This window comes from Delphinus delphis, chromosome 8, assembly GCF_949987515.2.
Source record: "Delphinus delphis chromosome 8, mDelDel1.2, whole genome shotgun sequence".
NCBI lineage: Eukaryota > Metazoa > Chordata > Mammalia > Artiodactyla > Delphinidae > Delphinus > Delphinus delphis.
The window spans coordinates 110,132,974-110,160,909 of record NC_082690.1 but is presented as its reverse complement, the minus strand read 5'-3'; the positions used below and the strand labels follow the sequence as shown (position 1 = coordinate 110,160,909).

Below are 27,936 nucleotides of genomic sequence, written 5' to 3'. Positions count from 1 at the left end.
GCTGCCCTACCGGCCCCAGGGGCGCTCCCGCGCGTGCGGGGCGGGACACGCTCGAACCTCCCAATCTGGTTGGCCGCCGCCCCGCCCGCCCTCCCGCCCGCCCTAGCAACCGTTGCTAGGGGGCGTGGCTCGGCCTCGAGGAGCTGGAAGATTCCCGCGGCTCATGAATATTTGCAGATTCAGAGAAGGCCCCGCCCCCGTTGCCTTGGCGCCCAGGCCCCTCAACCCCGCGGCCGGGAGAACAACCCCAAGTCGAAGAGAGCGCCTGGCGAAGGAGGGCGCCCGGGACCAAGCCCCCGAGGCTGGGGCACCGGGGCCGACCCCTCAGGTGAGAGCCGAGCGCGCCTTTGGGTCCGGGGCCTCAGGCCTCGCTGTCTCCTCCCGTGTTGGGGGGGAAACTGAGGCCGGGGATGGAGCAGAAAGACAGTGAGGTCCCAGTGATGCCCCAATTGTCAGATCTGGTCCCCTGGGGGCCCATCCCACAACCCCTGGCCCTGCTAAGGGTCTCGTGGTCACCGGGACAGGAGGGACCCCAAGCCCTGCCTAGGGACCCACTCTGGGAGTTTCCATGATGGGGACCTAGGAGGGGAGAGGCCCTACCCTCAGAAGGGATAGCAGGTGGAGGGGACCCAGAGAGGTGATGAGCCCGGCCAGGAGCTGGTGTTAGTCTGGGCCGTGGAGAGAGAAAGGCCACCACATTTCCAACTTGGGGACTCACGGAGTGGCAGGGCAGGATGGGATCAGGGCCATGAACAGTGTGGACGGGTCCAGGCCAGTGAGTAGATGTGAAGGGATAGTGTCTCAATGGGAACCTCAGCCTCCAACCCAGGCCCTGCTCCTTGGACCCCAAGACCTTTGGCTAATCTAGACCCATACTCTGGGCCTAGTCATGGGCAGGACCTCAGGTCAGCTGTTCTCAGGCACAAAGGGAAGAGAGTGGCCCACTGGCGTCCCAGGCCACAGTCTGGCCAGCCCATCCCTTTCCCAGAGCCCAAGGCTAGCAGCCCTGGGGTAGGTGGGGGCAGCATCTTCCTAGGGGGCCTGGTGCTGGGGTCCTCCTTTGAGGCTTAGGGCCGTTCACCAGCCAGAGAAAGGCAGGCAGCAGAGGAACTTTCGGAAAGAAATCCTGGCCAGAAATTCCGTGAGGCTCTTCGTGAGGCTCCCCTGCATGGCCTTCACCTCCTTGGGTCCTTGGTGTGTGGTCATTTTCCAGACAAGGGCACGTGGAGCCCGGGCAGCTTGTCCCAAGGCCCAGCACTCCCTCCCACCCTCTCTGTCAAAGGCTAGCTGATCACCCCCGCCCCAGGGAGGATGAATCTTGACCATCCACAGGGGGTGATAGACAAGAACAGTGGCCAGAAGCTGCATCTGCCACATTCACTGATTTTGGGGGATATTCTTGAGCCCCTGTTCTGCACACTGGACATGGCAGGTGAGTGTCCTGCCCACACAGAGCTCACTTGCTGTCTCAGGCAAGGCACTCACTCAACTGAACTGAGGGCTGTAGAAGGGGGTCGGTCTTATCAGGTAGTAAGTCCAGGAAGGTCGGGAGGGAGCACAGGGGTAGGGGTTGGCGAGGCCCTGATCCAAGGTGGAGGGAAGAAGCCAGGATTTCCATACAGACTTCTGGCTCTACCCTCAGAGATGATTCCAGGGTCTGGGGCCAGGCACAGGCATCTGTGTCTTTAAGGAGCAACGCCAGGTGAGCCTGGTGCAGGTGGACCACCTCCTGTGGCCCTGGGGGTAACGCCCAAGAGGGACAGGGTGCCTGGGAGGCCAGCCCACAGGGGATGGTCCAGAGCAACAGGCTGGGGACCCCTTTTGGAGAGTGTAAAGTTGGGGATGGAGGGAAGTGGGGATTTGAAGACCAAGCATTTGCATTGGATGGACCCAGAGGCACCCTAGCGTCGGTCACCCATATGGCTGTCTTTCCAGTCAGCCGGGCCAGGTGCCCCATCAGGATGGTTGAAAGGACCTAAGGGCCAGCCCCCAGGCTGGCATCTGCTCACTTCTGGGCCCTGTGGCCTTGGCCCAGCCTGTCCCAGGTCCCTCGAGCATGGTGACCTGGCCAGGAGGCCAACCTGACTGTCTCTCCCTCAGGTGCCGCCTGGGGCCACATGCTGCCCTCTTGCCTAGATGTTTGGCCCACGGTGGGAAAAAGCAGCCTCCAGGTGAGGGGGTCTCAATGGGCACGGGGGGGGGGGTGCCTGAGACCATCAGGTGGAGAAGGACACACAGCACGAGGCCCGAGGCACAGGCTTGCTGGTTACAGCGGCAAATGGGCAAACGGGACCTCGAGGCAGCCCCCCTCCCCGGCCTACACGGGGCCTCAGAGGGCAGGCCGGAGCTGGCACCCCGCGTGGACCCTGAAGGACGGGCAGAAGCACAGGGAGGGTGGCCTGCCCAGGCCGGGGGTGTGAGCCCAGGCTGAGGGAGGAGACGGCAAGGCCCCCGGGCAGGCTGGGGCTTCACCATTACAGCCTTCTCCGGGCCAGAGGTGGGCTCTGGGGGCTTGCTGTGTGCGTGCGTACATCAAGGGCTGCACAGGGTCTCGGCTGGGCTGTGGATCAGAGGAAGAGCAGAGGCTGAGCAGCTTTGCCCTCTGCCCACACCCAGCAGGTTGGATGTGAATGGACCAGGCCTGGGACAGAGCCCACGGGCCTCGGCCAAGCATAGCCAGTGTCCGAGTGCGGGCGCTGAGCTGGCAGGGCCGGCACAAGCCCCGCCCCCAGAGCAAGGCCCCGGGCAGCCGAGGGGGCAGCCACAGCGGGCGGCTGCCGGAGGAGCACCTGTCACCTGCCCGACTGGTGAGTGCCGGGGGGCTGGGCTCGGGCGCAGGGGCCCGCATGGCTGACAGATGCCCTCGGCCCGCTGGGGCCCCTGCGCCTGCTCCACCCTTGGGCCGACCCCAGGTGTTTGGTGACACAGACGTCCCCCAGGCATTCAGGCCGCAGAAGGGCCCGAGCCAGGCCCAGCCTCAGATTTGCTGAGCCCCTACCGTGTGCTGGGCTCCAGGGACCCCTCCGTGAACCAGAGAGAAGGCCCCTCATTCCCGTGGGAAACAGGGTGACAGCCCACCCGAGCGCGTGGCGCACAGACAGGGAGCCATGAGCAGAGGAGGGAGCAGGCCATCTGCAGGGCGGGGCATCCTGGGGTCCCACTGACCACATCTGGCGCAGTTGTTGAAGCCTCTCTCCCAAACCTGGGGTGCGGTGGCAGCTGCTTCCCACCCCCACACTGGGGCCCAGCAGGTTCTGCAGAGCCCTCTCGCCTGCAGGTTCCTGCCCAGTGACCCCAGAGAGCAGCCCTGCACCTCCTGGTGACCGGACCCCTTCCCTTTCTGGCCATTGCTCTCGCCCGTCATTAGCCACGCTAAGGGCCAGGCACTCCCCAGCACCCCTCCAGCCCACACAAACACTTGCACCCAGGTGAGGGACCCTTGGAGACCCTGGGGTGACGCACCCACCAACACTCGACAGAAGGAAGCCTGGCTGCCTGAGGTCCCCACGCACTTCCCTGACCAACTCGGAGAAGGGTCCACGAGGTCTGGTCACTGCAGGTGGACAGGACACTCCCGCTGGCCCCCTCCCCACACCCCCCAGCAGCCCCTGTGTGTCCGCCCTCCAGCCAGGCCTGCAGCGCCCACAGTACCCAGGGTCCTGGTCCAGCGTGGACCCGTCACGTCAGGCCGCCGGCCCCCGCTGCTGCACGGGCTGGGTGCTGGGGACACGCCTTGATCAGAGCTACTCCGTCCACCCTGGGACCTCCCCCTCCCCCACCCAGCTCCTGGCTGGGGAGAGAGCCTGCCTGTGTGAGCGTGGCCCAAGCACCCCAGGACCACCCTTGCTTCCTAACATATTTGAGTCCGGTGCCCACCATGCCAAAGCGTGGCTGCTGAAGCATCTCCCTCGGTCACTGGAACCGGGGGTCTCAGGCCTCTGTCCTCCCAGACCCTCTCGCATGTAGTCAGCATGTGGCAACTGGTTTCTCCCTGAGGCTGAGTCTTACTGAGTCATCCTAACTCCAAGCCCTTCTTCATTTCTTCTTTTACTGGTTTGAGCTGAGAAGCCATTTTATTTTCCAAGCCACGAGTTCCAGGACCCCTGGGCTCTCTCCACCAGCTCTGAACTCTGCCTTGTGTAAAACCTCATCAAATGCAGTGAACTGTGGCCAGCTCACTCTGCCCACAATTGCCTGGCACCTCTCCACCCCCATCACAGGTTCATTGTGTGCATCTTCTGCCATCCAGGTTGCTACAGGAGACCCTTTTACCAAAAATTCCATTGTCACATGACCTGGGTCTCCATCTTTCCAGCTTCGGTAACACTCACGTCACACGCCCCCCACCAGTTCCCATCCAGTGTCACATCGTTTCATCATTTGTGTTATGGTAGCTATTGGAGCTGCACCTAGATCCCAAGTTTTGTATGAGTCAGCTATTGCTATAGTGATGCTACATAACAAACAACCCCCAAACTCATCAGCTTACAGTGCAGGTGTACCGTCCATGAGTTTGAAGGAGGCTGGGGCTCGGCCATGCTGAGCAGAGCTGGGCTCCAGGCCCCAAGCTGCACTGGGTCTGTTCCATGGGTCTCGTTAGGACACCAGCACACCTCAGGTCACACCCTTCTCTGGCAACGGCCCCACCAGCCACACAGGATCACAATCTCCACTCCTGTCACATCACACTTATCGTCCAGCTGGAGCCAATCGTGGCCACAGTCAACATGGGTGAGGCAGGGAAATGCCTGCCACCTGCTCCAGGCTTGCAGCCAAAAGCAGGAGTTTCACTGGGGGGCGGGGCGGGGTGTGTGTGACTTCTGTCCAGCTCTCAGGGCTGACTCCCCACCGACCCCTGCAGCAGGCCCTGGCCCAGGTGGATGACCTCCGACTGGTGAGCGTGCTGGAGCTGTGTGTCAACACCCACGAGAACAGCCTGGGGAACTTTGGTGAGAGCCCCTGCCCATGCACACCCTCCACTGTCATGGCCAGGCCGTGCTTGAAGGCTCGGCCTGCTCGGGCCCTGCCCACCAGGATCTGGTCTCTGACCACTGCACCCACAGACCTGCCCTGCACCCCGCTCTCCAGGGACTGATAACCCTCTCCCGGGGCCCTGGGAGCCTGGGACACTGGCTGGGGGGGCTGTGCTCTGGAGCCCAGTGTGTGGTCTGGCCATGCCTGCAGTTCCCCGTGGGAGGCGGCCCGGGGGCAAGACCCCACAGAGTCCCATGGCCCCGTGGCCTTCTGTGTGCCTCTGCCCCCACGGGGTGCCTCCTGCACCCTCCCCTGCTGGCCTGCATCATTCAAACCGGGCCTCAGACACAGCATGTGGGCCTCAGAGCAGCCGTCGGGCGGCAGGGGCCGAAGGGCGCTGGCGCCTCTGAAGGTGCCAGGGCAGCAGGGCCTGCGCTGACCTCGCTTCCTGCGGCCCCACAGGGCTGCACCTGCCCAACCTCAGCCAGCTGAAGCTGAACGGCAGCTGCCTGGGCTCCCTGAGGTGAGTGTCCACCCCCCGCGGTGGTCACGGGGGAGGGCGTGCTGCCGGCCTGGGTGGGGTCCTGGGCATCGCACTATCGCCAGCTCCCGGCCCTAACGCCCACCCCGGTCACGTCGCCCACCCCTGGCCCGCTGGAGGCCCCGCTGAGGGTGGCGCCCGCCACCCGGAGCCTGCAGTCAGGGTCAGGCTGGTTACGCCAGGTTTTGTGGCTGACGAGGTCTCCAGGGACCTCCCTGTGGTGCCCGGAAGGCGCCCACTGACCTTTGGCAGAGGACCCCCAACCCGCGAGCCTGGGTGGCTCATCACCGACCAGCTTCTGGATTTGGGGCATCCCCCCACCCCTCACCACAGCCCAGGGCTGTGTCCCCGTGCTGGTGGGGCCGTAGCTGGGGGTTGAGCCGGCCCCCATCAGCGCAGCAAGACGAGCAGAGGAGCATGGCCGCTACTGCCCAGCCGGACCTCAGGCCCCACGTGAAACACAACAGCATCTTAATAGCCTAAAAGACAAAATGCAAAAATCAGGACAGATTAAGGTTTTTGCTTACTTCGTCGGGCTGGAAAGAACAAAGCTGAGGTAATATCAGAGTTTATTGGGTGTTTGAACAAAATGGGTGTCAGGAAAACCCTGCTGGGATTTTGTTTGTTTGTTTTTATAAATTTATTTTATTTATTTATTTTTGGCAGCGTTGGGTCTTCGTTGCTGTGCACGGGCTTTCTCTAGTTGTGGCAAGTGGGGGCCACTCTTCGTTGCGATGCGTGGGCTTCTCGTTGCGGTGGCTTCTCGTGTTGCGGAGCACGGGCTGTAGGCGCGTGGGCCTCAGTAGTTGTGGCACGTGGGCTTCAGTAGTTGTGGCTCACAGGCTCTAGAGCTCAGGCTCAGCAGTTGTGGCGCACGGGCTTAGTTGCTCCACGGCATGTGGGAATCGCCCGGACCAGGGCTCGAACCTGCGTCCCCTGCATTGGCAGGCGGATTCCTAACCACTGCCCCACAAGGGAAGCCCAGCCCTGCTGGTTTTATGCGGCCAGACAGCCGTCTTGGGGCAGTGGGAGGCCAGTCCCAATTCTAGAAAGTTCTCCTGATGTTTTAAATGGGCTGTAAGTATCCAGTCATTTCCAGAGGAGATGATAAAGGTATTCATTAAGCAGCCTTGCATGATTTTTCCTATTTGTACTGCTGTTTGTCGAATAAACATCAAAAAGAATTTGAAAAACACCTGAAAGCCTAGAAGTGGAAGCAAAGAAGATCAGAGGCCGCGTGGCCCCCGTAGGCAGGGACAAGCAGGCGGATGCCAGCTTCCACGGCTCCTGCATGGCTCCTGGGCCTGCAAGGAAGGGTCTGGAAAGCAGGTTCTCAGAATTGCCTTTAGTACCTATACATGGTTCAGCAATATTCTGACAGAGACGTCAATACTTTAAGTTAACAAAGACAAAATCATATTTACTCCTTCATTATTAAGGCTTACAAATTAGCTCAAAGAACAATAGAATATATAGAAAACATATAAAGGATGGAAACTACAAAGAGAAGTGGAAGGTATAAAATTAAGTATTTGTTACCATTTGTAACAAAACAAAATATTTGATTTCAAAAAAAAAATCAATTCCAAGAAAAAATTAAATCATTATTTATATAAAACATGTGTTCTGTTCCTTGATAACGACAGTGAAAACTGTAAGGAATGTTTAAGTTGTCTGTTAGCGAATCCTGAAACTTGGCCAAATGTTGTTTGCAAATCTCCACGGAGTGACAGTAAACAAATATTTGTAAAAGGAAGCTAATTCCATATGACAGTGCGATGAAGTAGTATCACAGCTTAGCTGATGACAGAGACAGTCAAGACATTAAAACGTCAGGCAGTGTTATGAGGACTGGAAAGTAATTTTCATGTGATGGCTGTCACTTCATCCGAAGCTGAGAGAGAATTCAGCCCCTGAAAGTGTCACTGACGTGAGGACAGATGGGGCTGGTTTCCAGGCCAGCCAGCATCTGACAAGAGCATCCTTCACCAGGACCACTGTGTGGGGAAACCACAGTAACAATCTCTGAAACTCAGCAACTAACTTGGAGATCATTAAAATGATTGAAGGGACAGTTCTCACTACAACTTAATCGTGTGTGTGTCCCCTGAAGACTCTCCACCCTTCCTCCTCCCGCGATCTCAGACCATGGTGGCTTTCACTTAAACAGAAACCCCTCATTTTGATTTGTTCCAGCCCATCAGTTCTGGCTGGTATTGTGGGTGTTTTTTAGGAGGTTTGTCTGCACCTCAAGGTCTTGGAGATATTCTTTTTCTTCTATTCACTTACGGTCTCACTTTTCAGTTTGGGGTCTTTAATCCTACTTATCTGTGAGGTTGCTTCCACTCCTGATATGAGATGGAGACCCAGTTCTGTTTAGCACCACCTGGTGAGTTGGTTTTCCCAGCATCGTCTACCCCAGGCCCACGCGGACACACTGGCGGAGTGAGGAGCTCTCCGTCATCACAGTCTTCATTGGTGCGCCTTTGTGTTAATCTGTAACATCTGTTACCCTCCTCGTAGTTTTCCTTTCTCCAAACTGACCTAGCTATTCCTGAGCACTTATTCTTGCATTTGAGTTTTACGATCAGTTTGCTGGGTTTCACACACCCTTATCTTTCAGGATTTTGTTTTGTTTTGTTTCGGAATTTTAAAAAGGCACATGCTCATTTGGGTTAATTTTTATGTTATATACATCCATGAATATGGTATAGCTCTCCATTCATGTGTGCTTTAATGTTTTTAATAGAGTCTTTAAACTTCTTCTGTAAAGTTTATAGGTTAGAACGCTTTCAGCTGCAAGTTACAGAAACCTGCAGCCAACCGGCCTGAGCAGTGAGAAATTGTTTATCCCTTAAGTGCCTAAGGACCACGGGGCAAACCCTGTTCTAAGCACAGAGGATATGTCAGGGAACAGAACAGGTGAGAATCCCTGTCTCTGAGGGCACACAAGTAGCCCGGTGGTGGCTCACGCAGCCGGTGGCCCCCCAGGATGTGGCCCCCATCCCCATGCCTGGGGCTGCTGCAGCCACGTTGGTGGGCTGAGGGAGTGTGGTAGCTAGTCTTCTAGGGTTGCTGAACAAAGCACCATGAACCAGGTGTCTTGAACAGCAGAAACTGACTCCCTCAGGTCTGGAGGCCACAAGTCAAGATCAAGGTGTATCTCCTTCTGAGCCAGAGGGAGAACCCAGCTCACTCCTCGCTCCTGGGGGTTTGCTGGCCGCCTTTGACATTCCTTGGCTTGTAGACTCATCACCCCAATCTCTGCCTTCAGCTCACGTGGCCTTCTTCTTCCTGTGTCCAGATCCAAATTCCCCCTTTTTGTAAGGACACCAGTCATATTGGATTAGGGCCCACCTCACCTCCACCAATTACATCTTCAGAGACCCTGTTTCCACGTCAGGTCACATTCTGAGGTCCTGAAGGTTAGGACTCCAACATATGAATTTCTGGGGCGGGGGAGGATGCAATTCATCCCATAACAGGAAATGTGCCTTCCTGTGTCCATCAGTAAGAACAAGAAGGTTCCCAGCATTCTTCTGTGTTTCTTTGGCCAGAACTGTATCATGTATACACTCTCTTACACCAACCACTAGCAAGGGAATGGAATTATGATTGGAGTGGGCTAACCAGGACCCCCACCTGTGCACCCTGCTGCCACTTGGGACAGGTCAGGACACCAGCCTCCTCTGAAGGCAGGGCTCCCTGAAACCAGAACTGAATTAATTCCCACATACTTATAGTATTTTTATAATCATGGATGAGGGCCTGATTCTGCTGTATTCTGTTTGATTGTTGCAAATTTAGAGAAACACTATGCTGATTTAGAATAGATTTTTAAAATTTTTATTTTATTAACTTTTATTGGAGTATAGTTGCTTTACAATATTGTGTTAGTTTCTACTGTACAGCAAAGTGAATCAGCTATATGTATACATATATGCCCTCTTTTTTGGATTTCCTAGAATAGATTTTTTAAATCAATAAAACAATTGATTTTTATAAATGGGTCTATTACCTCTGGCAATAGTGTACCTTTGTTTTGTATTTAACATTATTGCCAAACTGTCCTATTAATTCAAATAATTTGTTAATTCAGATGGGTTTCCATACTGATGGTGATGTTATCAGCAAGTTACGAGTGCTATCTTTCACTCAAATCCTCCTGCTCCTTTTTCTTGTCTTATTGCTTTGGCTAGGATCTACTAGCCAGTACGATGTTAGACAGCGGCAATGACAGTAGCAGGCATCCTTGGTTTGTTCCTGATCTTAACGGGTATGTGTCTGGGTTCCTCTGCATCTATTGACATGATCATAAAATGATATTTCTCCTTTATTCTATTTATGCACTGGATTCCACTGACAGATTTTGTGATGGTAATTCATCCTTACATTCCTGCAGTAACACTACTTGATGAGTTATTTTTAAATCACTGTAACCTTAAAATAATATTTGCTTTGCAATTTTCACATCAGTCTTCGTGAGTGATAGTGCTTTAATGCCCCAGTTTGTACTTCTCTGGTCCTGGAATCAAGGACTGACTTGGACGGGGCCCTCCCTTTTATTGTTCTCTTCAACTGCTTAATTTTTTGAAACTTCCTGTACAGGAAATTATTGTGGAAGATAGAGATTGTCTATTCCATGATAGATCTTATTTTTAAAACTGATCCAGATCCGGGGACTTGGCGGGGGTGGGGCGAGGGGTGTTAATCACTGTTTAATTTCTTTAGTGGTTATTAGTCTAGTTTTCTTTCTTTTGGCACCAGCTTTGTCTAGTTTTCAAGAATGTTGGTATATAGTTTGTTCATAATGGTTTTTGTTGTTTTAAATTGCTGCTATAGCCATAATTATTCCTCTTTTTAAGTTCCATACATTTATTTGCATTGTCCCTCTGTTCATCCTTGATCAGTCCTGCCAGAGGATTGTCTATTAAGTTTTTAAAGAATCAGCACTGGGCTCTGTTCATCTTCTCTATGTTTTTTCTAGTTATTACTGGTTCTGTTCTAATCTTGATTACATCTTTCCTTCATGTCCTTTTGTTATTTGCTGTTGTTCTTTTTCTGGCTCCTTGAGCTGAATGCTTAGCTTAATTGTTCTACTCCTTCCGGTTTTTTGATAAATATATTTAAAGATCTAACTTTCTAGGGCTTCTCTGGTGGCGCAGTGGTTAAGAATCCGCCTGCCAATGCAGGGGGCACGGGTTCCAGCCCTGGTCCAGGAAGATCCCACATGCTGCGGAGCAACTAAGCCCGTGCGCCACAACTACTAAGTCTGCTCTCTGGAGCCCGTGAGCCACAACTACTCAGCCCACATGCTGCAACTACTGAAGCTCATGCGCCTAAAACCCGTGCTCCACAACAAAAGAAACCACCGCAATGAGAAGCCCACTCACCGCAACAGAGAAGCCCCACTCACCGCAACTAGAGAAAAGCCCACATGCAGCAACAAAGACCCAATGCAGCCAAAAATTAAACAATTTTTTAAAATAAAAGAAAATAAAAAATAAAAGAATCCTGAAGGGCAACTAGCAGAGGTTTGGCATGTGCAGAATTGTAATCTTTACAGAAGTGAAGAGAAACAATAGAACCTAACAGTTGTTTAAAGGATAAAGAAAACTTGTCAGACATAAAAGAAAACTTTCATCTACAGATTGAAATAAAAAACTGAAACTGAATTGGCAACCCTGAAACGTATCCTAATAAAGTTCCTGGACTTCAAGACACAGATCATATTGGGGGCAGCCAAGGAAAGAGATCAAGTCTTCCTTTAAGAAGAGAAAAAAAAGGACGTTTTCCTCAGACTTCTCCATAGAAACACTCAAAGCCAGAAGCCAGTAGAATGATGTCTACACAGCCCAGCAGAAAGACGGTATGAATCAAGAAGTTCATACCCAGCCAACATTTTGGAATGAGTAAGAAATTAAGGAAAATAGTTTGATTAGCCCCTCTTGAAGGAATCATGAGGCGCAAATTTCAGCCAATTAAAAGATGATTGGAAAATGCATTGAAGGCAGTAGACTGGGGAGAAACATGGAATCTCTGTAACTAAAGGTGGAGATTACGGTAACAGAACAAAACTTAAAAAACGCAACATACAGGTTAGTCGGTGGATGAGACATAACCGAAGGGGAATTTGTGAACCGGAAGATGGGCCCCAGTGACGCAGAAAGGTGAGGCGGGCCAGGAACACCTCAGAGGTGAGGAGGCGCCTTCACTTGGAGCAGGCAGAGCCCCCAAAGCAGGAGGAAGAGCAGATGCCAAGACCAGGGGCACCAGAGTGCAGGTGCGATTCAGGACCATGGGGAGACCAGAGCTGCTGGAGCCGGGGCAGGGAGGGCAGGGCGGCCAGCAAGGACCAACATGTGCTACCTCATCACCGCAGGGAAGCCCCTCACCTCAGCATCTCCAGTGAGTCAGCATTTCAGACCCTCACTCCCAATCTGAATGCCCAAGAAGCTATTAATAGTATAATACCCCCAGCATGAAAGGGAAGTCAGGACAAACCCACAGGACCCCAGAGGAAGCAGACAATGCCAGGAGGGGAGTAAAACGTCCAGGCACCTTCAGTGAATGTTCTGAGAGACACGGAAGAAGACGTGGCTTCTTTGCACCCTCAAAACAAAAACAGAGGGCTTCCCTGGTGGCGCAGTGGTTCAGAGTCTGCCTGCCGATGCAGGGGACACGGGTTCGTGCCCCGGTCCGGGAGGATCCCACATGCCGCGGAGCAGCTGGGCCCGTGAGCCATGGCCGCTGAGCCTGTGCGTCCGGAGCCTGTGCTCCGCAATGGGAGAGGCCACAACAGTGAGAGGCCCACGTACCAGAAAAAAAAAAAAAACAAAAAACCAGAATGCCATGAAATAAGATCAGAGAACAACGAAGGGCGCTTGGGAATTAAATGTATGAGGGCTGACAAAAAATGTTACCAGCATTGTTGGAAGAGAAGGGAATCTCCCAGAAAGCAGAGGAAAGGCAAAGACATGGAAATGGGAGAGAGAAGGGATGAGAACAAGCTCCTTCTCAGAGACCACACGTGAGAGGCTGAGCTCCAGATATGAGAGCAGAGACTGCGAGGAGAGAAAATACAAAAGGGAATATCCCAGAAGCTGACAGAAAGGATGTGCAACAGTGGGCCGGTGCCCGGACAGGAGACGAGGGTCACCCAGGCTGAGAGGACCCCGCGGGCAGAGGTGGGGCCCACTGAGGTCGGGGGCAGATGGGAGAGCCCCGGCCTGCCCACTGGCAGGGGAGTGGCCGCCAAGGGAGGGTGGCACAAACAAGTCCCAGGTGGGGGCAGGGGGAGGGGCTGTGACACAGGGAAATCATCCACAAGAAAGGCCGGGAGGAAAGAGGGAGGGAGGACACCCCGGCTGACCCCGCTGGGGAGGGGCACCCACTACAGCAGGCAGCGGCCGTCTAGCACGAGGGCAGCTCCCGCGGCCAGGCCCGGACCCTGCAGGGGTTGGATAAGGTGCCCAAGACAGGCGGCTGCAGCCAGGAGGGAAGACAGGGGCCCGGGGGCTCTGGAGCCCCTTCCTCAGCCTGGAGGCCACCCAAGCCAGTCACAGCTGTCCCTGAACCTGGAGACAGCCAGATGTGGGTGGCGGCTGGGCAGGAGGCATGGCACAGGGCCTTCACGGCCACCGAGACATGACCCTCCGCCCCAGGACCGCACTGACCAGCCAACCCTACCCCCTGCAGGGACCTGGGCACCTCCCTGGGCCGCCTGCAGGTGCTGTGGCTGGCTCGCTGCGGCCTGGCTGACCTGGATGGCATCGGCTCCTTCCCGGCTCTGAAGGTGGGTCTGCGGCGCTCCGGGGAGTGCGGGGGGAGGGGTGCCCTGACTGAGCCCCCCCGTGCCCCCCAGGAGCTCTACCTTTCCTACAACGACGTCTCGGACCTGAGCCCGCTGTGCCTGCTTGAGCAGCTGGAGGTGCTGGACCTGGAGGGCAACTGTGTGCAGGACCCAGGGCAGCTGCGCTACCTGCAGCTATGCCCGCGGCTGGCCACGCTCACCCTGGAGGGCAACCCGCTATGCCTGTGGCCCGGCCCCGGCCCCGCCCACCAGGTGGGCACCGGGCGGGGAGGCGCTCTGTAGCTCCAGCCTCTCGGCCCGGGCACTGCTTTGTCCACCTGAACTCCGGCCGGGTCGCAGGGGATCCCAGGACACACGCCTAGGGCACACCCGCCTGTTGCCGGGGCTTCTTCACTAGGAGCTCATTCCCATGTTGCTGGAGGCCCGGCGGCTGCCAGCTCGTCCTCCTAGGCCGGGACCAGACTCCGAAGGGCCACGCGTACACCCCAGGAGGTCTGTGCACACGCCATGGGGAACCACGCGTGTTCTGTACAGTCTCCACAGAGTCATGTACACAAGCACACACGCTCACATACACACACCCATGCAGGCCCCGTGCAGAGGCAGCCCCACCCCCTGCAGCGCTGCTCGTAAACCGGGGGTCTGTGCACACCGCCCGCGGCTGCACACACCCCCGCACTGCCCGTGCACTCCCAGAGCTCACACGCCTGCCCAGCTACTCATGGTGCCTGTGCACAGCGGCCGCCCACTGGGCCAGAGCTCTGAGTTCAGGGCAGCTCCGCAGGCCAGAGGGCACCCCTGGACCCTGGCAGTGAGCCCAGAGAGTGAGATCATGCATGGGTAAGAGCCCAGGGTCCCTGCAGTCCCTGCAGTCCCTGCTCTCCCAGAGTGACCCAGGCTGGCCTGGCCGCCTGGGCAGAGAGAGATGGCATCCCCGACCCCCAGCTCCCCTGCACTGCCCCCCAGCAGGTCTGGGGGCAGCGGCTACAGGGCAATGCTGGCCTGACGGGCCCACCAGACTCAGGCCTGCCACCCCCACCGCAGGTGCCCCAGGGCTACAACTACCGGGCAGAGGTCAGGAAGCTCGTCCCCCAGCTGCAGGTCTTGGATGAGCTGCCGGCCACACACACACGCCTGACGACCTCCCGGAAGCTGGACCACGACTGGCTCGTGGTGAAGGAGGCCATCAAGGAGGGCAGCGTCCTGGACAGCCTGCTCCCCGGGCTGGGTACAGACGGAAGCCGTCCAGGGGCCTCGGGCTGGGGCTGCCCCAGGAGAGGGCTCCACCCCCCCACCCCTGGCCCCGCCCACAGGTCTCTCAGAGCCGGAGAGCCGCCTCGTGTCCCTTCTCAGCCACGAACCCCCCCACCCACCCCAACCTGCCCCGTCCCCAGAGCCCTGCACACCCACCCCCAGGCCAGGACACCCTCCCTGTGAGCAGCCCTGGTGGGGGCCTCCCCAACCATCCTCAGGGGGAAAGGAGGGCCAAACCTGCCCCCTGGTGGCGCTGGGCCTCGGGCACACGGATGCTGGGTGGTGGGGGGCCCTGCTCCGTGGACAGGGTTCAGCTGGGGGGATCCTGGGTGGCCGGCTGGCGTGGGCTTTGATGACCTCTGATTTTGACTGTTGTGCAGGTTCTCCCCACGGATCCCCCGTTTGGAGACGCAGCCCCGAGCTATGCTCACCTGAGACCCAGCGCAGGGCCCCCAGGCCCTGGCCCCGCTCCCTGCTGGTCCCCGGGGTCCCCCTGCCTGCAGGCCTTCTTCCCCAGGGCCCAGCCCCAGAGGACGACGCCAGCAGCCTCACCCACGGTAGGCGACCCACCTCGGCGTGAAGCTGCCTGTAGCCCCTCAGCCCCGAACTAGGCCCAGCCGCACCCTCTTCTTCAGGTGCCGGCCGGGTCCTCTGTGGAAACCCCGCCAAAGGCCTGCAGGAGCGCCGGCACCAGTGCCAGGTACAGCCTGCTCCCCCCAGCAGGCCGTGCCCCGGCCTGACGGCGCCTGCCCCAGCACCTCCCCGAAGGCCGTGCCCCTGAACCAGCCTGTCCCTCCCCAGGCTGGGGCGCACCCAGAGAGGCTGCCGCCTCCCGGGCCCGAAGACCTGGCCGCCCGGGCCTCCGCGCCAGGGCCTGACCCTGCAGACAGCCGCCACCTCCTGGCCTCGGCCAGCCTTCCGGCCTTGAGGGAGCTGCGCCTGCGGTGGGTTCTCCCTGCCCCCCAGCCTGGCCCCGCCACCCTGTGTGTCCCTTCTGGCTGAGACCTGCCTTAGCTGAGTGCTCGCTGGTCCTCCTGGTGGCTGGAGGGGCTGGTCACGGGAGCCCAAGGCTGGGGCACCAGCCCGAGCCACACTCATCTGGGACTGGCTCCAAAGGAGGCGCAGGGCTGCAGCCTCTCTCTTTCCCCGCACCCCAGTCCCCTCCCCAGTAGGTGCCTGGAGTCCCGGGAGGAGGCGGCTGCCGCCCCTGGGGGCCCACAGAGGGGCCCTGAGGAAGAGCAGGACGAGGCTGGGCCCACGACTCGCCCCCGCCCCCCGAGCCTGGCCCCAGGTACCGCGCGACCCCGGCTCTGAGATGGGTGGGACGGGGAGGTCCTCTCTTGGGGGTGGGGCCTCACGACCAAGGGGTTCCAACCCCAAGTCCCCCTCCCCTGAGCCCATGGGACCATGTGGCCACCGGGGCTGGATGAGAGAGAGAGAGAAGGCCCTCCAGAGAAGCACAGTGTGAGCAGCGGCCAGAGGGGTCCTGGATGAAAGAGCAAGTGTCCCCAGGGGTGGGGGCAGTGAGGGGCCGGGACAGCAAGCAGGACAGACCCACCAGAAGTCCTGCGGGGAGCACGGCACAAGGCCAGCCAAGGGAGCAAGGCCACCAGATGGGCAGGAGACCAAGGCCGGGAGGGGGACTGCCCTTCCTCTGCAGACAGGGCCTGTGCTGGGCTCGGGACACAGAATTAAGCCAGGCGAGGCCCTCCCTCAGGGACACTGGCTTCAGAGTGACCATGGCTGAAAGGAGCAAATGCAGGGCCTTAAGGCAGAGAGACCCCTCACCCAGCAGGCCCCAGGGAGGCTTCCTGGAGGAAGGGTCTGACCCGACTGGCAGAACAGCTGGGTGGGCAAACCCGGGGAGGGGGCGTTGTAAGCAGGGGCCACAGAATGGAGGCTGCAAGATTGGCCCAATGACCCTCCGGGGTGGCGTGGCACTGGGGGCGGGTGCGCATCAAGGAAGCCAGGGTGGAGCAGGGATAGGGCAGGTCAAAGCCCTGCACTTCCTGTGCTGGCTGCGGCTTGTGGGGAGGGGCTGGGGAAGGTGGGCCATGAGACAGCCAGGAGGGGTGGAAAGGTGGAGGGGGAGCAGGCAGGCAGCCAGGAGGAGTGGCTGGAGGGGTGACAGGCAGTGAGGGACAAAGGGGTGCCAGGACCTCCTACTACAGTCCGGGGCCGGGTGGGCTCTGGGTGACCACGGACACACCCACCCAGCCTGCCCTCAGGTAGGTGCCAGGGCCTCGCTCTGTAGGGGAGGTTTGGGAACTGCCCCAGGGCCACCAGCCTGTGAGCATGCCCTAGGGGACAGGACCCAGTGACCCAAAGCTAGAGCCCAGACTTCCCCAGAGGTGGGTCCAGCTCAAGCAAAGGTCAGAGGTCACAGGGCCGAGGGGCCACAGCTTCCCTGGGGAGCACAGGAAGTGGGGCAGTGGGGTGCTGCCTTGGGGGGCGGTGAAGGGCTAAGGGGAGGAGCCACAGTGGACACTGCAGCCCTGCCCATGGTGACCGCCCCAAGTGACTCCTTGGGGGCCCTTGTCTGACATGCCGTCTTTTTCCTTCTTTTCCAGAGCCTTCCAGGACCCTGGGCTACAACCTGACCCCCTCTCCTCCCAAGTCCCTCATGCCATATGACAGGGGCAGCAGCTCCTGGGGGTCCACAGATCTGCAGTTTCGGGGGCGTCACCTCAGAGCCCTGGGTAGTCTGGGGCCTGGCCTGGGTCAGGGGCTGGCTGCAGTGACTGCTCTGAGAGCCCTAGAGGTGGCCTCAGGCCCCAGCCCTCGAGCCGAAGGCTGTCCAGGCCCAAAGTCAGCACCAGATCCAGCAGCCAGGCCCCCAGCCTCCAGTGCATGCCGCACCTGAACCTCATCGCCCCAGCCCAGCCCCACCCCTAGTGTACACCACTACCCACTGCCAGGCTGGCCCGGGCGGTAGGCAAGGGCCCCAGGGCGATCGTGGGAGCCCCCGTGTGAACTCTGGCCTCACAGAAGCCAGAGGACCTGGGCGGGTGTGTTGGGGGGTGGGAAGTGAGCCTGGTACAGGAGAGGACCCTCTTGGTAGAGGGAAGTTAGGAGTTGGGACCACCAAGGGTGGGAAGAGGGAAAGCCCAGGAGAGGATGGTCCAACTCACCACCGCTGGCCCAGCTGCCCACCTCTTCCGTGTGGCCTGGCCTGCCCTGGAGGAGCAGGCCTGGAAGACAGCAGACTGGGCCCAGGCCGAGGTGGCTGTAGCTGGGCCCTGTCCATCCCCTGGCCAGCCCTCCAGCCGCCCCAGGGCTCTGAGCCACCCTTGGGTTGCCGTGGTCCCGAGCAGAGGCTTTTGCCCTAGGCCAACCAGGGTGCGACCACGCCTCCCATCCCTGGTGGACTTGTGGGGTTCCCCGCGCGGGGATGGGGTGGCCAGCTCCCTCCTCTTGGGGCCGGATACCCGGAAACCAAGCGAATCATTTTCGACTCCCAGGTGTACAGAAATGCGGTTTACTTGGTAGGCGGCGTTGGTTCAATAAACTATGCAGCTGGCACCGCCTGCCTCCGGCGTTTTCTCCCCGCCCCGCCCCGCAGCCACCGTCGTGGAGACGCGGGAGCACAGGCGCCGCTGCCGCCGCCCCGCCCGGCCCTACACCGGCCAGCGCGAGTCCGCGGTGATGGGCGGGCAGCTGAGGAAGCGGAAGCCGAACCTGCTCTCGGCCGTGCTCTGCACCGACAGCGCCACCATCGGACAGCCGCGGTCCACGCTCTTCCGGCCCACCTGGGGGGGCGGAGCCTGAGTGGCCGCAGGGCGGGGCCGGGGCGGGGCGGGGGCTGCCCGGACGCCCGCGCCAGCACTCACCCGGACCTTGTGTTCCTTCCTAGCCTGGCAGTCCTCGAGGCCCAGCGCGGCCTCTGCGCGGGACAATGAGGGTGTGGGGTCGGCCGGCCGCCCCCTTCTCGCTGTCCGCCCCTCCCTCCACGTCCCTCCCTGCTGCGCACTCACCGGGGACGGGGATGGGGCTGGCGGGCAGGAGCTCTGGGTGGGTCTCGGCGGCGCCCTCGGGCCGCCCGGGCACCTCTCGCTGGCGGAGGAGCTTTCTGGTGCTCAGGCGGGGCAACTGAACCCGCGTCCTGGGGGGAAGGGCGGTGAGGGGGGTCGTGAGAGACAGAGCCTGTCCGCGGGAAGGGGTGGTTCCGGAGGGGACGGGGCCAGGGGAGGTGGAGGACCTGAGGGGTGTCCTGAATAGCTGGCGGGTGGGCCTGGTAAGGGCGGGCCCTGGGGAGGTGGGGGACAGTCCTAGTAGGGGGTCTGGGGTCTTTGTCGAGTCTGGGCCTGGGGAGAAGGTACGGACTGGGGGACCCGAGGTTCTCACCCCGGCCTCCGGCGCCCGGCCCGGGCCTCCTGCACCCGACCCTTGCGCGGGGGTCGAGGCAGGGGCTGCCGCTCCGCGAGGTCGGCACCGGGCTGGGCCTCTGAGAGCGGGAAACGGTCGATGGACAAGTCGGTGTTGTCGGCGAAGATCCTGCACACGGGGGTCACGCAGTGAGCGGCCTGGTGCTCGCTGAGGACCTGCGGGGCCGTGGGGGACACGGTGGTCACCTCCACCCCGCAAAGCCCGCCCTTCCCACCACCCCCGCTGGGACCCGCACTGACCTCGCCTTGGGGGTTCAGGAGGAGGGTCACGCAGCCCCGGCTGGAGTGGAAGTGGACGGGCTCCTGGCCCAAGGAGAAGGGTGGCTGCCGCTTGGTGCTGCTGGGCGCCTCGCCCCACACCTGGGGACGGCGTCGGCGGCTAGTGAGGGGTGAGGGGCCGGCGGCGGGGGGGCCGGGGCGGGGCCGCGAGGGGCGCGGGGAGCAGGGCGCACCGTGATGTGTTGCCTTGGCTCCAGCAGCGTGCTGGGCGGGAAGCGGTACATGCACACGGGGAAGTCGCGCACCAGCTGCTGCAGCACGAAGCCACCCAGGTCGGCCGTCTCCTCCAGCGACTGGTTGAGGATGCGCACGAACCCCCGGCGGTGGCTCACCGCCATGATCTTCAGGCAGGAGCCCGTGGGGCTGGGGCGGGAGCGCGGGCAGGGGAGCTGTGCCGAGACGTTCGGGCCCCTCCCACCGTGGTCCCGCTAGGAGACCTGCTCCCGCCCTTGCGCTCGGGGCTGCCTCCCGTCCTCACCTTGGACAGCGCCCGTAATGCCGGGGGTGGGGATCCGCACGGGACTCAGGCTCCTGGCCATTCTTGCCCTGCCTGTCCGAGTGGGTTTTCCGGAGATCCAGGGAGAGGCGGCCTGTCCAGGAGGGGAACCCCAATATGGAGGGTCCACTGGGGACATCTCCGGTGAGGCCAGACCTGGCCCACTGCGCCCTGAGGCTCCACGTGGGAGAGGAGCAGCAATGAGGTGAGGGTCGGATCGCAGAAAGGGGAGACGGCTGGACCCAGGAGGCTGCGCGAAGCAGAGGAGCGCCTGGCAGTACTTGCTGGGGCGTGGGGGGATGTGGATTCAGGCCAGAGCGCAAAGGCGGTGGCAGCCGTCCTCCAAGACCACCTTAACCCCTAGGGATGTGGCTGGAAAGGCCCCAACTGCCTCAAACTGGGCTACTGTGAAAGCCCAGAGGGTGGGGGACACCCTTTAGGACTTTGGGCAGAGATCACAGTCCCGCGGGGGTGGGAGGGGGAGAAACCAGGGTAGCCCCGCCCACTCCACCTTCCCATGTTGCTCGACTGTCCCCGCAGAGGCTCTGTGCCCCCTTCTGCTCAGCAATGTGGCCTGGCGCCTGGAGAGGGTCCCCTGTCACTTTCTGCACATGGTAACGTGCAGCCAGCAGGCAGCTGCTGGACTCAGAGTCGGCACCCCCGGAGCTGCTGGTGCCCACCAGGGGCAGGGAGCTCCACTCGACGCTCTTGAGACGATGCTCACTCTGCCGGCAGTACAGCTCTGAGTTCCACTGGTCAGGCTGCGTGGCTGGTGGGAGCTCCGGGAGCGGCGGGGCCCAGGGGTGCCTGCAGGCCGAGATCAGCTCGCTGCCCGTGGCTTCAGCTCGTGGACCCCAGCCCTGCCCCCATCCAGCCTCCATAAGGAGGGCAGGGCACACCAAGTTGTGGCCCCAGTCCCTAGGATCCAGCCTGGGCAAAGGGCTCATGGCTGGACAGAGATGGCCCCAGAGCCCTTTCCCTTCTAAGTGACCTGTCCAGGGACACTAAGGGGTGGAACTTGGAGTTTGGTCCATACCAACCAAGGCAAGCCCTCCCCTCCCCTCCCCCCTAGGGAGTCCCCACCCAGTGCAGTTACTGTTGATCTGAGCTGGACTCGAGGTTGGTGAAGAGGTTGGGGTACCGGTGGGCGACGCTGTTCCAGTCCACATTCTCCAGCCGGAAACCCTGGCCAGGGAGCAAGAAGCACATGACCTGACCCTCCCGCAGGACTGCAGAGCCAAGAACACACCTGGAGGGCCTCGCTTACCTCCCCAGCAGTGGGGGGCCGATCGTTCTCAGAGAGGTCACCGGGGTCCACCAGGGTCTCTGCCGTCACCACCTGCACAAGGGGCAGCAGGCTGGGGGGAAGCGCTGCCCTCTGCCCAAGGTCACTCTGCCCTCTGACCTCCCCAGTGCCTGAGGCCCACACTTGCTAAGCACCAGGCGTCAGGGACTACGGGGCTTGTAGCTCCTCCCTGCCCCAGGCCTCGGTCCTGGTTCCAGAGGCAGCCTGAGGGGGCAGGCCTCCCAGGCAGCCCAGGGACCCGCGGCGGAAGCGCCAGTCTCAAGGGGACATGCTAGCTGTCGGAGGGAAGACCGAGGAGGGCGGACTTGGGGGGCGGGGGTGCCCAGAGGCCAGACTCACCTCCACACTGCCCGTGGAAGACCGCAGCGTGCGGCCCACCCAGGAGGAGCGGGCCAGCTGCAGGAGGCAGGACTTCTGCAAGGCCTGCAACTCTGCCTCCAGCTGCCGCAGCGTGTTTCTGGTCTGCAGCAGCCGCTCCTCCAGGTGTGCCTTCTCCTGTTCGGGGAGGGCGGGGCCTTCTGCAGACCCTGCCGGCCAAGGCCAACCCCTGCCTGCCCCCTCCGCCCCCCGTCCGCACCCCACTCCCTGATCCCACCTGCCCCTCACCAGCTGGGCCTGTCCCTTCTGCTCTTCCAACTCCAGAGTCAGCTTTTGGACCTGGTTTTGCAAGAGCTTCCGGCTGCACGAGCTCCTGGGGGAAAGGGCAATCTCAGCAGCCCCCACCTCTGGGTCGGCAGCCAAGGAGAGAAGGAGGGGCTCCTCTTCGCTGTCATTAGGGGCCTGAGGGCACAGAGTGCAACTGGGCCAGGCCAGGTCAGGCCCTGAAGAGGTCTGGGCTGGAGGTGGCGTCCAGGTTGGGTTCAGCACCCACAGACATGTTCGGGATTAGGGTCTGGGTGGCTTTACAGTATATTAACTTCTTCAGGGCTGGGGCGGGGGATCAGGACCAGGTAAGGACAGGGGCTAGAGGCGAAGATCAGGGCCAGGGTCAGGGCTGCGATCTTGGCAGTGGACTTTGGAGTCAGACATGAACTCGGAGTTAGGGTCAGCACGGGGACTGGGCAGGCGGGGGACCAGCAGTATATGCTGATGACCTCTCAGCTGGAAGCCCAGCCACTTCCTGCAGGATACGGCAGTGTCGGGCCTCCCGGTGATTCTCGATCGCCCACCGCAGGGCCTGGATCTCCAGTTCTCGCTGCCTCCACAGCAGCCGCAGAGTGCGGGGGTCCAGAGACTCCGGGGCAGACCTGAAAGGCCAGCGCTCCTTCCACTTGATCAGGCCCTGCTCTCTGGCTGGCCTGGCCCAAGCGGCTGACCTCCCCCCTCCCCTCCTTACTGCGGGTTGACAGAGGAGACCATCCTGGTGGAGCTGGGCTTGGTGTCCTGCGGGCATGCGGGAGCCCCACGGTCCGGAGAGGCGCTGGCTGGGGGCCCCACGTGGCCGCTGACCAGTTCTCGGTCCACCAGGGATGGGAAAGCCTTTTCCTCGGCATCTTCAGCCTCCTGACAAGACTCAGGGTCCATTCTTGATGTTGAGGGAGCTCAGAGGAAGGATGGTAGGGCTGCCCTGGGTCCCGTGTGTGGGCACCCCTGCAGGGCTCTCCTTACATGGCCAGCGCACGTGCGTGTGTATGGCAGCCCCAAGGTGGTACCGCTGGCTCACAGGGCGTCACTCTCCAAGAAGGGGTGTGTGTGTGTGTGTGTGTGTGTGTGTCTGCCCCACAGGACAGCACACTGCCAGTCACGTGGGTGTCCACACCTACGTGTTTCTCACCAGGCCAGGGCACCATGTCACTTGGGTGTTCACACATTCCTTGTCATCTCCCCCCGTCACCCTTGCCCTCCAGGAGCTGTAATCCTGCCCCCCAGCCTAGTGCCAGTGTCCCCAAAGGTGCTAGTCCTTTGCCGGTGATGTCCCTGTCCCCCTCAGACCCAGGGCCCTCCCGCCAACACTCACCTGAGGCCTGAAATCCAAGCAGGCCTGGGGAGAGAAAGGCTCTACAGTGTTACCATGGATACCAGCACCCAGAAGGGGAGGGGCCGTTTGTTACCAGGAGTCTCCAGGGAGACCCCAGACCAGGGCCCTGAGTGGACCCTGGGCCCCCTCCTTGTCCAGCCTGAAGGAGAAGCTGTGAGAGGCTGAGCTACAGCCCAGCTAACCTCCGCAGGCCCAGAGGACACAGAGTGACCAGTAGGGTCTGCCATGGTCCCCAGCGCAGCCCAACACCTCCAACCGACCCTGGGGCAGGTTCCCACCGTCCCTCCCCAGCCTGACCATGGTGATCAGTGGGTATTGGTGGCATCGCTGCCCTGTGAGTGTGTCCACAGGCCAGCAGGACGGCCTTCGTGAGAATGTGGCCCTCACTGGGGCCTGAGCTGACTGGGGAGGAGGGAGAGGCAGGTGAGAGCTCGGAGAACCTGGCGGAGGGGCTTGCTGAGCTCTAACCAGCAGTGGAACCCCTCCTGAGTTCCTCCTACGGTCTCTGTGCCCATAGCGGCTGGTGCCCATTTACCTGACCGAGAGAGAAGCCTCCCCTTCCCCTTCCCCCATCCACCTCCACCACTGAGCAACTGCAGGGAGGCCTGGGGACACTTATATAACGATGACAATGGTCCCCTCACCCGCGCCTCTGGACAAAAGTGAGGTCCCAGACCTGACCCATTAGACTCACGCCCTCCAGTATTTGCCCCACCCCCACCCCACCTTCATTCCTTCACCATTCATTCATTCAGACTTTCAGCTTTTGCTCTTGGTAGGGCTTGTGGTGGGAGGGAGGACACCACCCCCCACCCCACCCCCCACCCCCGCCCGTGGCCGTCTGATTGGGCGAGTACAGCCTCTGGATGCCCTTGCCGCTGGGCCACACAGATAGCATTGAGGCTACGAGGGGCCCTGGCTGCTGCGCTGGCTTGGGGTCTCCTGCAGGAGAGCAGGACTGGCCTGGTGCAGGAGCGTGTCCACAGCTTGGGCAGGCATTGGGCCCCACTGAGGGCAGGAAAGGGTGGGGGGAAGGAACCTCAAAGAGTCCAGGGCCTTTGTCCCAGGCAACCTCTGGGCGGCCCCCTCACCCACCAGGATTGTCAGCCCGGCAGCAGCCAGAGAGGTGCAGCGGGCAACCAGCTCCACTGCCTCCCGCTAAGAGCCCCCGACCCCTGTGCGTTCCGACGCGGGCCCATCAGGCCGGGGGAGGGGCGGTTCTGGCTCCGCGGCTCCGCTAGGCGCAGGCCGGGCTCGTGGGGTCCCAGGCCGGCGCCCCCTCCCTAGGCAGGAGGCTCCTCAGACTGGGCGGCTTCTGCGGAAGTCAATCGTGGAGCGCGGCCAGGCACCTGCCCCACGCGCCGCCTGCGACCGCGGTCTGGGACGCGCTTCCGTGTTGCTTTCGGGCTTGGGGCGTACGTGGACCCGGGCTCTGTCCGCCCCGCTGCTCCCCGGAGCCCCGCCCACACCTGGGCGCCGCCGGGGGCGGGACGGGCGGGGAGCCAATGGGGAGGGCCAGGGGCGAGGCTCAGAGTAGGTGGCTAATGGGCGTCGGCATGGGGCGGGCAGTGCGCGCCGCGGAGCCAATGGAAGTGTGTGGGGCGGGGCTCTCCGGCCGTGGGCCAATGGGGTGGCGGGCCGGGGCGCTCCCGCGGCGCTGTAGGCGGCAGGTTGCGGCGGCGCCCGGCGCCTGGCAGCAGCCAGTTCGCGTCCGGATTCCGGAGGCAGGCGAGCGTCCAGGTGAGCTGCGCCGGGTCCCGGAACTTCCAGAGCGCAGGGAGCGGCCCCGGACGGCGATTCTGACGGAGGGGCGCAAGCCAGGCCGGCGTGGGGGCCGCGCCGCACCTGCACCCGCCCCGGGCGGGGACAGCGGCCTCGCGGCGATCGCGGGGACGGGCGGGAGTGGGGAGGGGCCGCCCGTGCCGGGTGCGGTGGGTCTGGAGGGCCGAGGTCTGCGGGCGGACGCCCCGCGGGAGGGGCTGTACCCTCCGAGCCAGGTGGCTGGGTCTGGTTAATGATTTGCCTTGTTCCGGGAGTGGGGCGGGGCGAGAGCAGGCTGGGAAGTGGGGAAGCCTCCGAGCGCTGCGGGAGGGCTCACTGGTTCCCCCTTTGGGGGGCACTGGTCTTTACTACCCCACCCCCAGGAATGCGCGGCCTGCAGGTGGGGCTGGGCAGCAGACGCTGAGGGGCAGCAGTCCTGAGCCAGTTCAGGGGGTGAGGGGCAGGCCTCAAGGAGGAAGACCGGGGCCAGGCTGTGTTGGGGCCAGGCAGAGCCTGACCCTGTGGCCTTCACCCTCCCTGCAGGACAGGGATGCTCTCAGGGCTGGCGGCCATGGAGCTGAAGGTGTGGGTGGATGGCATCCAGCGTGTGGTCTGTGGGGTTTCAGAGCAGACCACCTGTCAGGAAGTGGTCATCGCACTGGCCCAAGCGATAGGTGAGTCCCCTGAAGCACGGATGGGCCCAGCAGGTGCACCTGGGGTGCCCCGAGGAGGGTGGGGCTGCTGCTGATCCCTCTTGCCTGCCCCCAACTGCACAAGCCAGGTGGACAGACGGTAAGGGATGTGGACTGACTGACCCCTCCTTCCTACTCCAGGCCAGACAGGCCGCTTCGTGCTTGTGCAGCGTCTCAGAGAGAAGGAACGGCAGCTGCTACCCCAGGAGTGTCCCGTGGGTGCGCAGGCGACCTGTGGACAGTTTGCCAGCGATGTCCAGTTTGTCCTGAGGCGGACAGGACCCAGCCTCGCTGGGAGGCCCTCCTCAGACAGCTGCCCTCCCCCTGAGCGCTGCCCAATCCGAGCTAGCCTTCCCCCAAAGCCTCGACCAGCACTGGACCGTGAGCCCTGCAAAGCGCTGGCCTTCAGCCTGGGGTTCCCTGGGCTGGCCCCCGACCCTGTACCCCCCGAGCCTGTGGGTCCCGTAGCACCAATGCCGGGCTGCTGCGCAGACCTGCAGGGCTTGGAGCGAAGGGTGCGCAGGAACGCAGCGGAGCTGGGCCAGGAGGCCTTCTGGGAGCAGGAGCTGCGGCGGGAGCAGGCCCGGGAGCACGAGGGGCAGGCCCGCCTGCAGGCGCTGAGCGCGGCCACGGCTGAGCATGCCGCTCGGCTGCAGGCCCTGGACGCCCAGACCCGCGCCCTGGAGGCCGAGTTACTTATGGCCGCAGAGGCCCCTGGGCCCCCCTCACCCACAGCGTCTGTCGCAGAACGCCTGCGCCAGGACCTGGCCGCCCAGGAGCGGCAGAGTGTGGAGGTGCAGGGCAGCCTTGCCCTGGTGGGCAGGGCTCTGGAGGCTGCTGAGCACGCCCTGCAGGTGAGCCCGCTGGACCCCGCACCCCTGCCAGTTCCTCCATCGCAGGGTGGATTTGGGTGTTGGTCTCAGGATCAGACGAGGGAGAGCATGAGGCCGTGCGGCTCCACGGCCGTGCGCCTCTGAGGGTCCCGTGTGCCTCTGAGGGTCCCGTGTGCCCTAGGCCCAGGCCCAGGAGCTGGAGGAGCTGAACCGGGAGCTGCGTCAGTGTAACCTGCAGCAGTTCATCCGGCAGACGGGGGCTGCACTGTCCCCGTCCCCACGGCCGGATGGGGCTCCCCCTGGCACGCAGGTCAGAGCGGTTCTGGAGGGTGGCCAGGTTGGCGGGAGGCCCAGCCCAGCTCCATGCTGACCCGCTCTCCCACAGGATCTTCTGCCTCCGTCCAGAGAAGAGCCCCTGCTGGGAGCCCCCCCGAGTCCAGCCCTGGTGTCCAGCCTGAGCCCAGAGAGTATGTCTGTCTCCCCCACTCTGGGTGGGATGAGGTCCTTCTGTGGCCCCCGCAGCCCTCTCAGCCCATGTCTTCCCCACAGTCACCCCCATGAGGCAGAACTCCTGGAGGTAGCAGCTCTCGCCCCAGATTGGACGTCCAGTGCCAGCCCAGCCCTGGGCTCTGATGACATGAGCAAGGGCAGCCAAGGCCAGCCCAGCCTGGATGACAGAAGGCAAGCTCGGGGTCACAGAGGACTCCTTCCACCATGCAGTGGGAAGCCCTGGTACCCTGGGTCTGAGATGGGACTCCTCGGAGCCCTAGGGTTTCTGCTGCAGTGGGCAGGGGAAGGCTGAGGACTCTTGCTCTAGTCCTTGTCAAATCTGCGCAGACCCCTGGAGAAGCATGGGGCATGGCCAGCCCAGAAATCACTAGGCCCCAAAGGCCACAGCTCCTTGCTGGGGAAGAGAGGTGCACGGACCACCCTGTGTTCAGCCTGTAGGTATGCGCTTGCGTGTGGGAGGCATCCTTCCCCACGTCCGTGTGTGTGCAGGTGCGCGCACACACGTGTGTGTGCTGCCTTCCTACCCCGACACTAAAACCTCAATAAACTGCCCCACGTGGTTTAAGTGTGTCCCAAGGCTGCAATGGGCAGGGTCTGTGGGGTCCCTGCGTAGTCCCCTGAGCTGCCTGGGGCTGGCAGCAGCCAAAGATCCTGAGATGGGGGTTTCCCAGGGACCAGTCATCAGTTGGTCTAAAGCCGGAGCTCCCAGGGGCTCACATTTCAGGCTGCTGTGTCCACCCACCCCCTGGGGGGGTGGCCCTTCCCTGTTGCTGTGCGGGGTGGTGGTGGTGGTGGTGGTGGTTGGGGGGGGTGTTTCTCTCCTTGGCAACCTGAGCCTGGGGTTGGAGTGGTGCTGGGCGCCTGAAGCAGCCTCAGCACTGACCTGGGTTTCTGTCTGGACCCCTCCCCCACCTGGCTTCCCTCTCTGGCCTGCTCCCCACCAGCAGCAGAAAGCGCTGCCCGCTCTGGGGTGGCTCCTGGATATGAGGACTCAAGGACACGCCAGACCCGTCCATCAGGTTTCCTGAGTCTCAGAGCTTGTGGGGACTCCTGGGTCTGCGAGGCCCAGGGAGCTTTGCTGGCCCCTGGAGGGTGTGCCTCCCACCTCCACTCC

At 61.4% G+C, this 27,936-nt stretch overlaps 3 protein-coding genes across 7 annotated transcripts; 2 read left to right on the top strand and 1 right to left on the bottom strand.

The window, feature by feature from the left end:
• The first annotated feature begins 121 nt into the window (after positions 1–121).
• Positions 122–17,447, top strand: LRRC56 (leucine rich repeat containing 56). 4 transcript variants are annotated; one of them, XM_060019595.1, is made up of 13 exons: positions 122–328; positions 2,101–2,171; positions 2,620–2,807; positions 4,862–4,949; positions 5,437–5,497; positions 13,214–13,310; positions 13,380–13,580; positions 14,373–14,556; positions 14,963–15,139; positions 15,218–15,282; positions 15,384–15,526; positions 15,740–15,873; positions 17,153–17,447. In XM_060019595.1, exons 3-13 carry the CDS (start codon positions 2,631–2,633, stop codon positions 17,443–17,445), a joined length of 1,620 nt encoding a protein of 539 aa, XP_059875578.1. In that variant the 5' UTR covers positions 122–328; positions 2,101–2,171; positions 2,620–2,630; the 3' UTR covers positions 17,446–17,447. The 4 variants fall into 4 exon arrangements, with proteins under 4 accessions (XP_059875578.1, XP_059875579.1, XP_059875576.1 ...); XM_060019596.1 differs by lacking the exon at positions 13,380–13,580; XM_060019593.1 differs by having other exon boundaries at positions 13,214–13,580.
• A 13-nt stretch (positions 17,448–17,460) lies between these two features.
• LMNTD2 (lamin tail domain containing 2) lies at positions 17,461–22,894 on the bottom strand. 2 transcript variants are annotated; one of them, XM_060019592.1, is made up of 14 exons: positions 22,385–22,894; positions 22,143–22,295; positions 21,655–21,739; positions 21,388–21,543; positions 21,010–21,081; positions 20,839–20,927; positions 20,254–20,549; positions 19,725–19,836; positions 19,420–19,609; positions 19,208–19,327; positions 18,927–19,123; positions 18,557–18,684; positions 18,413–18,465; positions 17,461–18,331 (listed from the first exon to the last, which is right to left on the bottom strand). In XM_060019592.1, exons 1-14 carry the CDS (start codon positions 22,570–22,572, stop codon positions 18,200–18,202), a joined length of 1,971 nt encoding a protein of 656 aa, XP_059875575.1. In that variant the 5' UTR covers positions 22,573–22,894; the 3' UTR covers positions 17,461–18,199. The 2 variants fall into 2 exon arrangements, with proteins under 2 accessions (XP_059875575.1, XP_059875574.1); XM_060019591.1 differs by having other exon boundaries at positions 17,463–18,465; positions 22,143–22,566.
• Positions 22,895–24,671: 1,777 nt separating this feature from the next.
• On the top strand, positions 24,672–27,386 carry RASSF7 (Ras association domain family member 7). The gene is made up of 6 exons (XM_060017584.1): positions 24,672–24,766; positions 25,331–25,461; positions 25,621–26,333; positions 26,494–26,622; positions 26,698–26,779; positions 26,862–27,386. Exons 2-6 carry the CDS (start codon positions 25,338–25,340, stop codon positions 26,891–26,893), a joined length of 1,080 nt encoding a protein of 359 aa, XP_059873567.1. The 5' UTR covers positions 24,672–24,766; positions 25,331–25,337; the 3' UTR covers positions 26,894–27,386.
• The last annotated feature ends 550 nt before the right edge of the window (positions 27,387–27,936 follow it).